General features: G+C 39.4%; 1 protein-coding gene across 1 annotated transcript in view; it reads left to right on the top strand.

Annotated features, from left to right (window-relative positions):
- The window catches only part of FBXL17 (F-box and leucine rich repeat protein 17), a 478,328-nt gene that overhangs the window by 167,763 nt on the left and 296,933 nt on the right, over positions 1–13,632 (top strand). Inside the window, exon 6 of the mRNA XM_074952924.1 lies at positions 5,126–5,256. Within this exon, the coding sequence (XP_074809025.1) occupies positions 5,126–5,256 (131 nt within the window). The remainder of the gene's footprint in view (positions 1–5,125; positions 5,257–13,632) is intronic.

Here is a 13,632-nt window from a genome sequence, read left to right as displayed (position 1 = left end):
ATGCTTGAAGAGCCTGGAGCTAGCCACTCCTACTAGCTAAATGGATCCCTTAAGATTTGTGAGGAAATGTACATTGTGTATTTACAGTAACAACAATGATAAATATTAAGTCTAAGCTTCTCCACTGGTCAGGGAACTAGGTAGGCTACCTGTGAACAAGAGGATATGACAATTAATAGAAAATGATGATGGGATTGTATACATGTTGAATAGGATGGTGGAGTGATGGTAATCTCTAAAGATATGTCTACACAACAAAGGAAAACCAGCAGCTGGCCCATGCCAGCCACTTGTGGGATGGGTCCCAGCGCTCAGGCTCCAATCCAAGCCGGAAGTCTACACAGCAATGAAACAGCCCAAGCCCCATGAGCCCGAGTCAGCTAGCATGGGCTAGCCATGGGTGACTAGTTGCTGTGTAGACATACTATAAATGTGAATTGGCCATGGAGTGACTGTGCAAACAAGGGATGACATTGTGGCCTCATTGAACTAAATGGCAATTTTGTTAATGATTTCACTGAGACTAGAATTTAATCCCAGTTTTGGGGAGTATCTCCATCCAGAGCAAAAAGCCTTTACTGAGAAATTGTATATTCTTATTTATGACACCCACTATCCTTCCTTCCCTGAGTTGACCCTATCGTTTTGGTGCCCCACTTGTAAGCCACTTGCAGTAGGCCTCAGAGGCCTTGTTTTTCAGAAGTGCTGATCACGCAAATCTCCAGTTTAAGTCAGTGGAAACTGCAACATTGGGAGCTGTTGAAGTTTTCAGCACCTCTGAAAATCGGACATTGAGTCTTTTTATCTTTATTAAGTGGTGCCCTTTGTTGGACACTGTAAAACAATAAATAATAATAATAAAACTCATGAAGGAAAAAGGAGCCAGCAACATTGCTATCTGTGAGTAAACATAATGGGGCTTGAAAAAAGAGTGCTTTTGGCTGGCCTTCACTTCTTGTAATATGTAGTCCCTTATTACCTCCAGGAGTTCCCTGATGGATATTTCGTATTGTGGTATGGTGCACACGCCCTGCTGAATTGCCCAACAGAATTATTTCCTGCCCTTTTAAGACACTCATCCTTCATGGGATGGTCTTGTGGCTAAGGCAATGGACTGGGATTCAGGAGATCTGGCTTTAATTCTCCACTACAAACTCCATGTGTTAACTTGGGCAAACTTTGTATCTCAGTTCCCCATCTGTAAAGTGGGGATAAGAGGATAGTTGTCTACCTCGCAGAGCTGTTCTGAGGCACCTAGATACAGTGATGATGAGCACCATATGAAAACCTCAATAAATTAATCATAGAGAGACTCTGGTACATCGTTGATTAGCAGCCCTCCAACAGTGAAGAGCTAGGGCAAGTATGTGTGTTTGATTATTCTTTAGACCTTGTGTCTTTCTGGGATTTGGAGTGATTCTATGTAAAAACATTTATTCAGAAAACAGCAGTGAACTATTCCCTGTAGTCTTTCATAATGTATAGATCCAGTCTTCAGTTATAAGTGAAAGAGGAGAACATCTTTTGTAATATTGCTGTAGGATGTACATTTATTTGGATTGACATATAAAATATTATTGTAATGATTTGTTTGATGTTTGTGCATGCCGTTGATTGACTAAATGGGGGTTGCACTGCTTGCGGAAAATTTTTGAAGGGAACCATTAATTAGGATTATCATCCAAATTCATGACTAGCGTAAGTAAGACTTCAGTGGACTGTCATGTGGCCTGTTATTCCCAAAATTATTACTATGTGTCAGATTATTTAATATAACCATTTAGTTGAGGCGAATCCACATCCCAATAGCAGCAGAGTCATTGCAGTTTCACTGCACAGATATGAAGGGAGATGGGATGCCTTTGTGGGGGACGCTGAAAGTGTTTCTCCCCTGTGCTGTGTAGAGCCCAGTGCTGCTGAGGCTCTCTGTCCAACTAAGTGCATGTACTAGACAGGAGAAGGGCCAAGAAGATCTGCTGCTGCTGTATGAGTCCATTGTCCCCCAATCTATCCAAATCCCATTTGCCATTCTTCTCCCCCTCCCAGTATGCATGCACAAAGTAGTAGGAATAAGTTAGGGTTACAGAGAGCCTTTCAGCAATTGGACTGGAGTAGCCTCTACATAAAGTGGCCCTATGTCTCATTTTGGCTGGGACCCTCCCTTTGTAAGCCCTCTCCAGAGTGTCCTGAAAGTTTTTGGAAAAAGCAGGGTGCAGAGGAACATGTGGAGGGGTGAGCAGTGATGCCAGCCCCGTGCGGGAGGATGGGGGGAAATACAGAGCTCTGGTGGGGGGGCAGGCATGGCTCTAGCAAGCAGCGACATCAGCCCTAGCCTCACACAGGTGGCAGGCGGGCTCAGGTGAGCAGGGATGCCAGCCCCAACCTTTGGGAAATATGGTCACCCTATCTAGTATGTGCGTTGCTGCTCACCCAAGCACTACCTGCTCCCCATGCGGGGAGAGGGCTCAGGTCATTCCCGCGCTGGGGGCTTGGGCGAGCGGCTCAGGCCAGCCCTGTGCGGGATCCTATTTTGCCTTTGGGAAATGTGGTCACTCTACCTCTACAAAACAGCTCTGCAACCTGGGGGTAGCATTCTTTTCCCCACTCCCTGAGGAAATATCCTCCATCCAACCCATTACTGGGGACTGGGTCCCTGAATTTAACTCTTAATCAGCAGAGTTTTGTAGGCAATAAATCTATTTAATTTCTTTTCTAACTTTAAATTGGAGAAAGTTAGACCTTGTGGAATAAAACATGGTTACACCAGTTCTAAAGATTGCCTGCATTCTAAGTCCCCAGTTTCTTTTAAATATCTTGACTTAGTGTTTAACTACTGAAGTGAACAATTTATATGATCTCAGTTGTAAGCCTTTACTTAATCAAATCCGTGGTGGTGACTTAAATCACTGAATAGGATTACTATTCTTTCATACAGAGAAGGTAAATTTAATTAAAATGTCAGTATTACCTAAATGCAATTATTTGTCCTAGAGTATGCCAGAGATTATTTCAGACAGCTTTTTTTTTTTTAAACACTAGAAGTTACTATGACTAAGTGTATTTAGAAAGAAAAGGATTGAGAGTTATTGTCTGAGGAGTTTGTGGCAACTTGTGTACATTAACTCAAAATATGCCTCCTGCTGTATCCATCCTTCACTTACGTGCATACTGAGTTCATCCTTTTTTATTTTTACAGGGAAATACTGAAAAATATTAAAAAATGGGAATACATCAAGTTAATGTTAAAGTTACCCAGGCTATATCATTTGTCATATTGTGCTCCTCCCAGGAAGGCAGGATTGTGTTCTGTGTGCCTTTGAATTTTGTGTAACCCTACTCTGTGGATAGATATTTGTTTAAATTCTCCATATATAACTATAGTTAGATGTAGTATTTTAGACTGTTAGGTTAATAAGATAGTACTCTTTATACAAGATCACTCTGTCCAGAATGAGCTGGAAGCTGCCTGTTCCTGGAGAGAGAGAGAACAATAAAAAGACAGCACAATTTTTGATGTAGGTCTGACTACTGTAATCAGGGTTCAGTTAACTATTCTGGTAATAGTAATGTCTACTGTTTATAGGAAGCTTGAGTATTTTAGGAGTATCCTTCCTGTCTCAATGAATTTGAAAAAAGGCTTTGATTTAAAGGGAAGTTGTCAATATGAAAATCACATTTCCATATGAAAACTGTCACAGGTCACCCCAAAATGACTGAAAGAGATTAGAGAAATTAAGTCAATCAAAGTGAAGGTGTCTTGATTGCTCTCTCTAAATACTTACATGGAGAGAAGTTTTCAGATAGTAGAGGCCTCTTCAGCAGAGAACGGGCTTGTCCACATGGTAGGATGGGGTTGTGCGCTAGGGGGATGTTGATTTCTTGTGCTCAGTAACATAGGCACTAACTGTTCCCTCGTTCTCATGCTTTAACGTTCTCATGCTTTAACGTAAAATGCACTAGGGAACATTTAGTGCACACCAGTAAGGTCTACAAGGACCAGTTAATGCATGACGCATTAGTGGATGTTAAAAATCACATATCCCTAGTGCTTATTACTACACTGTGTAGGCAAGTCCAAAGATATAACAAGATACAGTATTGCCAACTCTTGCGTTTTTATCACGAGACTCACACTACTTGTAATTTTCTTAAAGCTTTGGCTCCCAGAGTTAAGTGATTACATTTGCATCTCAGCTCTTTCTTTTCTTTTCTTTTTTTTAATGTCTCCAGCACTTGTGGTTGCAAAGAAAAGCTTGAAAATGTGATCTAAAGTTTGTTCAAATGGCTCAAAAACCAGAAGGCAAATACCTCCCTTGCAAGTTTTTTTAAACACCTCATTATTTTTAAGCCAATCTCAAAATTTTGGAGGGGGTCTAACTTTGACTGCTTTTGGTTGACAATACTGAAGACCAATGGCTGTGCGGATAATTCACCATTGGATTACTTAACAATGGATATGAGGATTCCCCATCATGTAGTCTTTAAATCAATTTAGATGTCTTTCTAAAAGATACACTTGAGCTCAGGTGGAAATTGTGGACTCGATGTAGAAATTGTATCATGGAAAAGCAATGCGATGTCCTGCAAAGATTAACTTTAAAAGTCAAAGTCACATATTTAAGTTCTAAGGTTGTAAAAAGTTTTTGAAAGCATTAACTTTATTTGCCTTCAACTAAACCACCACCAAAGAAACATTTTAGTATTTCAGGAAAACAAAATGCCGGAAGCCTTTGATTTCATACAGCCAAAAGCCAGAGCAGAGTTTTGCAGGTACTAAACCTGGGGGGGGAAAAATTCATAATAGAACTGCTAAAACACTCTAAACTATAGATACGGTAGAGGGCCCATATAATACTAGCCAACAGTTATTCTGTCATTTTAATTGTATTACATTTTCAGTAATAAACTCTTCTCAAAGAAAAATCTGGTTGTCTCATGCTGATGTCTGTATTATGTTTCTGAGTGAGAAGGGCTTTTCATTAACTGTAATGCATCTTGCCTGTCTGTCCTATACTGCACATGATTCCAGAAAGGTGTAAAAGCTTTTATAACAGAATGTGTCAGTACTTACTGAATATTAGTACCTTTTCAGACACTTTCCTCTTTATTGTATTTTTCTCAATAGCTACGAAACCTTTCCAGCCTGGATCTACGTCATATCACAGAACTGGATAATGAAACTGTGATGGAAATAGTGAAGAGATGTAAAAACCTTAGTTCCCTCAATCTCTGTCTGAACTGGATCATTAATGACAGGTAACTTAATTATACCATCTAACAGCAGTAAATCTCAGAAGAGCAAAGTTAACCCATTGTATTGAATAATTGGAGTCAGTGATGATTCATAGCAGTTTGGAGGGAAAGAACTCCTAAAAGCAAGCAAACTTTTTCAAACTGATGTTTCTGTCTATGTTGGGTAAATCATCTAGACCCTTATTTTCTGGTGCGTCTGTCATATTTTTTAACAGTAGAGAGTGAGTCACTTATAAATGAATGAGGGCATTATTCAGTTTTTCTTGTAGATAAAGTCAGAATGTGCTCCTGGATTTGGTTGCTTGAGATATAGAATTCCTGTTTTGAATACTTCTGCAGACAGGTGTGCAGTATTTGAATATTGCTCATGGGCACATAAAATCCAAACAAAAACATGAGTATGTAAGGAATGATAATTTATTTGTAGGTTCAGTTTGTGGAACTTGTATTTGTTAAAAGTTAGAGAACTGTAATACTGCCAGGCTTTTGGCAAAAGAAATAGTGTGTATCAGTAAAGAATTACCCTTAGATTAACTTTAGCTATGACTTTATAACTTTAAATGTTCCTGTTTCCTTCTGTCTGTAAACTAATCTTGTATTTAAAATTAAGAAAAACCTCATGGGAAATTTAAGGTTACACCTTACATAGGGTGGAAAATATTGTTAAAACATGAGACTAAAAAGTTAGAAGTGTCTTTTAAAACAATTTGAAAATATCTCAAAGCCAGTTCTTTGAAGTGAAAAGCAACAAAAAATTCTTCTGAGTGAATTTCTACAAAAGGAGTTTTATAAATGCTGAAAATAGAGGCCTTAAGTAGAAGCCATGAAATACCCTTAAATTACAGTGGTTGTTCATAGTGCATTTCATACTAACCATAAAGACATTGTTTAACAGTTATAATATATTCCTCTTCCTAACCACGATCACAATTTTATTTTTAAACCTCTTACAATCTTTTTTCTTTATCCATTAAAAAATTATACCTGAAATAAAAATGGGAAGTAAGTATTGAAGCATATGATTAAAGAAATATTCACTCTTTCTCTCTCTCTCTCTCTCTCTCGCTCTCTTTTACAAATCTATATATCTATGACCTTCTTAATTAGTTTTCTGATTTTTCTTGAAATGGCCAACAAATTTATTTTTAACTTCATTACATTTTACTGATATTTTCTTTTTAATTCACACCAGTACCAATTCAATATTGTTTTAGAATTTTTATGGGAAAATGGGTAAAACCTTTTTGGATAAAGGTCTTCTCACTCTCCCTTTGTCTTTATTTTTAAATGCCTAACATATGTTTGTGATGTACAGTACTATCATAGACCACTAACATGAATACCAATTATACCTCAGATTCAGTCATCCTTAGGCTGAGTAGTTAATTCCTTTGATAATTAAATGGGCACAACAGATATAGTAACATACTTTCTTATAGGTTTCAGAATGGTAGGTGTGTTAGTCTGTATCAGCAAAAGGAATGAGGAGTACTTGTGGCACTTTAGAGTAGACTAACAAATTTATTTGAGCATAAGCTTTCATGGGCTAAAGCCCACTTCATCAGATGCATGCAGTGGAAAATACAGTAGGAAGATATATATATATATATATATATATATACACAGAGAACATGAAAAAATGGGGGTTGCCATACCAACTCTAATGAGAGTAATCAATTAAGGTGTGCTATTATCAGTAGGAGAAAAAAAACGTTTGTAGTGATAATTAGGATGGCCCATTTCAAACAGTTGACAAGAAGGTGTGAGTAACAGTAGGGGGAAAATTAGCATGGGGAAATAATTTTTTGTTTGTGTAATCACTCGTCGACTCCCAGTCTTTATTCAAGCCTAATTAATGGTGTCCAGTTTGCAAATTAATTCCAGTTCTGCAGCTTCTCATTGGAGTCTGTTTTTGAAGTTTTTTTGTTGAATAATTGTGACTTTTAGGTCTGTAATTGAGTGTCCAGGGAGGTTGAAGTGTTCTGCGACTGGTTTTTGAATGTTATAATTCTTGACGTCTGATTTGTGTCCATTTATTCTTTTGTGTAGAGACTGTCCGGTTTGGCCAATGTACACGGCAGAGGGGCATTGCTGGCACATGATGGCATGTATCACATTGGTAGATGTGCAGGTGAATGAACCTCTGATAGTGTGGCTGATGTGATTAGGTCCTATGATGGTGTCCCTTGAATAGATATGTGGACAGAGTTAGCAACGGGCTTTGTTGCAAGGATAGGTTCCTGGGTTAGTGTTTTTGTTGTGTGGTGTGTGTTTGCTGGTGAGTATTTGCTTCAGGTTGGGGGGCTGTCCATAAGCAAGGACTGGCCTGTCTCCCAAGATCTGTGAGACCCTTGATGATGCACTGGAGAAGTTTTAGTTGGCGGCTAGTGGCTTTCTGTTACTTTCTTTGTTGGGCCTGTCCTGTAGTAGGTGACTTCTGGGTACTCTTCTGGTTCTGTCAGTCTGTTTCTTCACTTCAGCAGGTGGATACTGTAGTTGTAAGAATGCTTGATAGAGATTTTGTAGGTGTTTGTCTCTGTCTGAGGGGTTGGAGCAAATGCGGTTGTATCGTAGAGCTTGGCTGTAGACAATGGATCGTGTGGTGTGGTCTGGATGAAAGCTGGAGGCATGTAGGTAAGTATAGCAGCCAGTAGGTTTCCGGTATAGGGTGGTGTTTATGTGACCATCACTTATTTGCACTGTATTGTTCAGGAAGTGGATCTCTTGTGTGGACTGGTTCAGACTGAGGTTGATGGTGGGATGGAAATTGTTGAAATAATGGTGGAATTCCTCAAGGGAAAAGAAGCCTTAGTGTGCCATGTTATAAAATAGGAATCCTTATTGTCTTGTGCTTCTTTCTGGAGTGTCTCAGCTTGAGAGAATGGCTTTTTGTGGTTGGAGCCCTGGGGACCAGAGGAACATTTCCCACTCTCACTGTTGCAGAAGAAGGTAGGATTATATTCCCTGTCTCTTAGTAGACTGGAGAAGAAATGGTCTTGCATGTTTGATGGCCCTTTCGAGGCTGAGAATAGGGAAAACTGACCATTCCCTTAAGTTCAAGAAAGGAACAATCAGCAATTTTCTGAAGTGTTTGGATGGAGGCTTACAAGATGCCTCTAGAAGACAACACTAAGTATGCAGACAAGGGCAGGAGCTGTTGTTGTTTTGGAGGTAGGGAGTGTCCTATGGGAGAAGTCATTTAGGTGAGTTTTTTCAATTTTGTATCAAAACCAGTGAGTTTTGCTGTTTTTGTACTGAATTTCACTTTGAGGATTTGGATTTGTTTGTGTAAAACAAAAACTTAAAAGTGAAACTCTGGAAGTGTTGAAAACATGCAAACCAAACATACTGGTAAAGTTACATGTAATCTGGTTGACGAAAAACTAGACTTTTTGTTCAGCTTTAAGGTATAATGGTGAATAACCATGAAATGCATTTGATGTAGAACAGCAGTGAAATGAGGACAGACACATGGATGTGGCGGGCCACAATTTTTATTAATCTTAAATACAAGGGAGGGGCACTACCTACCCATGACCCATATATTCCTGTGCTAGGCATTTAGTTCCAGTGTAGGTGTTACAGGGCTCCTACCATATAACCTGTAACTTGTGTGGTAGGCTCTCCTCAGCCTGCTCCCCCAGGATTCAACTTGCTCTGAATCCAACACACATACCCCTGCAAGGAGAACAAAGGGTGCAGAAGGGTGGGGACCTCAGCTCCATGAAAGCCACAAAGTCTTACCTTACCCCATGAGCCCAGGGCCCGTCACCAAAATCCCAGGTCTTTCACCTCTGGGAATTGTTCATTTTATTATTTTAACTGCACAGGAAACCAGATGCAAGTTGTGATGAATCAAGAACTCAACCAAGTACCTCAGTTAAGTACCAAGTGCATTGTTACTTAACCTACCGTGGCTTGACAGTGTGTGCAGGGAAGGCGTAAAACTCCCTGGCTCATGGGAGAAAAAATTCCTTCCTGACCCCAAAATTGACTAGACCTGCAGCATGTGTGAGGCCAGATTCCCATTCCTAGTTTGGGGTGGATAGGGTGGACTGCTGGGACAGAGTTGAAAGATGCTCCCCATTGCTCCTGCGCCAGGTTAAATCCTGGGAGCTGAGGAATTCTGGCCAATCAGCACCCCTCTCCCCAAACTGATCAATGTGTGTCAGAGGAGTTACCTGGTGTCCCACAGTGAATGTCTCCCTCCCTCCCTGCTGGGCCTTTCACCACCAGTCCCATAAAGTTCCTCCACCTGATGAGGTGAGTGAGTGGGTGGCATTTGCAGATTCCTTGGCAAAAGTAACCAAAGTTTGTAAAACTGCATTTCAGATGCAAAGTACCTTAACCTGGAATCACTAGTACTGTGGCAATGCACCAGTCTATCTACAATGTTAATTCCTCTTGGTTGCACAGTGCCATCTCCCATTATGCTGCAACCAAGGCATTTCTTGTTTTCAGGAATTTAAGCCTTCAGCTTGCAAGACTTTCACATGTCTTGTATACCCTGTAAATCATCTCCACATGCAGAAACTCATAAGATCTATTGATTATTTTTCATGTTTTATTAAAGCTATTTTGTCATAAGACGTCTGTGTCTTCAAGGCAAGCACAGAGAAATAAATTCATTTTTACCTACAGGAAAAATATGTTCACTTAAGATAACTGTGAATTAGTTTTAATATGTAAAGAAAATAGGTTTCTTGTCATGACAAATAAACCAGTCTGTCAGAAGCTGAGGGCTAAATGGGAACTTGAAAATAGTTTATTTTAAAATGGCTTATTAGGAAAGTCTAAATATGTTGAATACCTGAGTAGGTATTCAAAGTCGCTCTGAACTTGCACAATATATGTATCACTTAGGTAAAATAAAATGTGGAAAGAATTCCTTACTACCTGTTTCAAATGTGAAGGAAATCAAAAACTGTCGTCAATTCCATTAATAGACAGACTTGGGGAAAATGGTCATTATAGATTATTAGGTCATTTTGTATCCATACTTTATCATCTGATGGGTACAAACAGGAGATCTCTGTACACCCCTAGCTGCTGTAACATGCTTTGACACTGTATTTAAATATTTCTATGGACCCCAATATTTTCTGCTTGCTTTCTTTTTACATCAAATTTCAGTTGATTCAATAAAAACGGTGACATTTGGAAATAAAATTAATGGGGGATTTGAGCAAGTGGTGGTTTACCAAATGTTTGCAGAGTGCTCCATAGTATGTCATTTTCCAAGAAAGGTTTTGTGAACTTGTGCTATGTGTTGTATCTATAAATGATCAAGGATCAGGCAGTAGATAATCTATTATTCTTTTGTAAAAGTCATGTCACAGTGCACTTGGAATTGTAGTTCATGTCAATTTCAATATTACTTAATTCACCTAGAGTTAAGTTTAAAAACTATACAAATGAAACAAAACTATATACTAAATATGGCACACACACAAAGTAGATTTTGTTTTACAGAACTTTTAGTTTATCTTAAACTTGGGTGCTCTGGAAAGGAGAGATGGAATTTTCACTCAAACTTTTGGTACAAGGCTTGAGCGATTTTTGTTTTTTCTCTCCATGAATGGCAATGAAATCTTTGGCATATTACGGGCTGCATAAATTGCCTTTCGTGCTAAAACACTTTATTGGTAGTATTTGCACCACAGATGGTCTGTCTATGTCTATTGTGATCAACATAAGTTTTGAGTGGAGAGGGAACAGTACAGGTTTTTGTTTTTATTTTTAAATCATTACTAGAGAATTGAGGCAAATCATTTTAATTGGTGTGACTTTGTTTCTCTTAGCCAAGAGCATGTTGTACTTTTTCCACTGTATAAGAAAAGATAGAATCAGTGAGCATGGGAAAAGTAGCCACTGAAAAGATACAACTGAAAATGGAAGCAAAGAGGTAGAACTCAGCAGAGCTGAATTTTCAGTAAATCCACCAAGTGCTGAAACATAAAGTTTTTAGTTCTGTCTTGTACTTCCTTCTTAAGAAAATCGTGTGCAGTTGCATATACATTTTTGCAAGCCATTAAATATGAGGACCTATCTGCATGACAAAATTGTCAGTATTCGGGGACACTACTACAACACAGTAGTGCCCCAACTATAATTAGAACACAGTTTGATCCTGCCTGTGTAGATGGTATCAAATAACGTTATAATCATGTATCAGTAGAGTTGTAAAAGAGTTTGGTAACATGGTGATAATACTGGCTGGTGCTATATAAAGAGGCAAAACCAACAGTGTCAAAGCACACTGGGGGTACTACCATGTTATTACCTAAAGTAAATTGTTATTAGAGCCATAACTACTATAGGGAAATATATGAACAGTTTCCTATTGTTGCTCACACAGGTTCATCTGAACTAGTGTTAACAACTTTGGGAGCCTGAGTGGAGATAAGGCTTCTTTTCAGACTGTCAGTTGCATTTGTTGCAACCAGTGCTAGATGATAAAGTGCTGAAAATGGTGTCAGCAGCTGACTAGCTCCCTTTGCTAGTGCTCCCAAAGTTGCTAATGATGGGTTCAGCTAAAATGGTGTTGGCAGTGGTGGAAAATGAGGCATTAGGACAATAACTAAGCTGTTACTCTCAGGTTTCTACTAAAATGCAGAATCAGTCGATGCTAGAAACAATCTTAAATGTCTAAAAATGGTCTAGTACATTTTAAAGCTTGTCCATTACATGTAATTAAACTAAAGCTGTTCCTTTAGAAAGTATAAGTTACTACATCTTGATGTTGAAGTATTATTTTAATAAAACACATTTTAAATTCAAATGTACATAGCCTTCCTTGCACCGTATTTTTACATGAGAAAGAGAATGTACGCTCTCTTTATCGGTGGTAGCTACAGTAGTAAATGGTGCGTGTTCAGATCCATCATCTTTAATCTGACTGAAGTGGAAATGTACTTCAGGAGCATTGATATTTATTCTTCTTCCTATCGTGTAATATAACTTGTGCTTGGGGATATTCTAGAGTCTTCCAGAAGAATAAGTGTACTTTGTACTGTATGACAGCTTACATGAATTACTACAGGTAAATCCTAGCATTTCTTAATTCTGAATGCATTCACTTCTTTCAGTTGTCTTCTTTCAGTGTTGTCTAAAAGATCATATCCCTTGTGTCTTGCTATTATGCATTTTGATGTCTACATATTCGTAAGACATTTACAAGCATCTACGTTTAAAAAAATGCTCAAACTCCTCCACTAAAAAAATAAGTTATACAACTTACCATTAATGCACATATGACCGATATTGCAATCCTCTGCAGTATCTTTGGGGACCATGTTGTATTAAGTTGATGTATCACTGTGGGCCAGAGATTGTATGAAACTCTGGGGGGGATGGTTACCAGAACTCGTCCAGGAACAAAAAGCAGTGTATGTGGGGCTGATTAAAGTGAATTGCTTAGGTGTAAACACTTCCAGAAAGGCACCACCCTTTGGGAAGGCTTGCATATACTGGTACACACTGGATTTTCCAGAGACCAAAGAAAGGACTTTGGGTAAATAGCCTGAGTTTAAACTCAGGGCTCTTCTTCCTGATCCAGCAGACAAACAGGGCATTCTGTCCAGGAGGGGCCCCAACCCTTGCATTACGGTGCCATTGTTCTCTGGCTGCTGACGGGCACCTCCTACTGTACGGATACTGAAAAATGCTTTGGACACCCCATCTGCCTATATGGGAGTCTCTGTGATATAAATTGGGTCGTACCGTCCACTTGTGTTTGAAGAGGATGAGGCTCTCGGCTCCCACTGCCCTAGTCCCTTTAGTATGGTCTCAGATTCCCTAACCCCAAAAGGGGTAGGGGATAGAGGTACCAACCTCTACCTTGGAGCTTGCCCAATCTATCCTGTCTGATCAGTATACCAGGGACATTTTCTCCATATAGGCGGGGTGGTGGTGATGCTAGTGAATGGCCTGTCTTAGGGCAGTTCCCCCGAAGGCTTCCAAATGTCTCCCTTGGGAACTATAGAACCACTGTCTGCTCTCTCCCAGCTGCTGGGAACTTCCTGCTTTTAAGCCCTTATTCTACGCCAACATGATAGACAGGGCTGGAGGGACAGGGGCCAGCCTTGCTCACAGCAGCTCTTTAATCCCTTTGTCACTAGTATGGGGTTTATAAAGGTTTGGAAATACTTTCTTACTAGGGCCCCATAGGGCTGATGAATGATGAACTTTTAGCATGCATATGGGAATGTTTGTTGTTTTTTATATGTTTTCTCTGTAATGAATGAATGTGCTTGCTTGGAAAGAGCTGTGTGGTAACTTTTAACTGCTGGCAACACAGTGTTAGTAGCCCTCAGAGAGAGAGAGAGAAAAGCCCAGGTACTGACTTTTGGGAAGACTGGCTTGCTGGGGATTTCACAG

Source organism: Natator depressus, chromosome 5 (assembly GCF_965152275.1).
Source record: "Natator depressus isolate rNatDep1 chromosome 5, rNatDep2.hap1, whole genome shotgun sequence".
Classification (NCBI taxonomy): Eukaryota; Metazoa; Chordata; order Testudines; family Cheloniidae; genus Natator; species Natator depressus.
The sequence above is the reverse complement of the archived record's forward strand: the minus strand, read 5'-3'. Positions and strand labels throughout refer to the sequence as shown.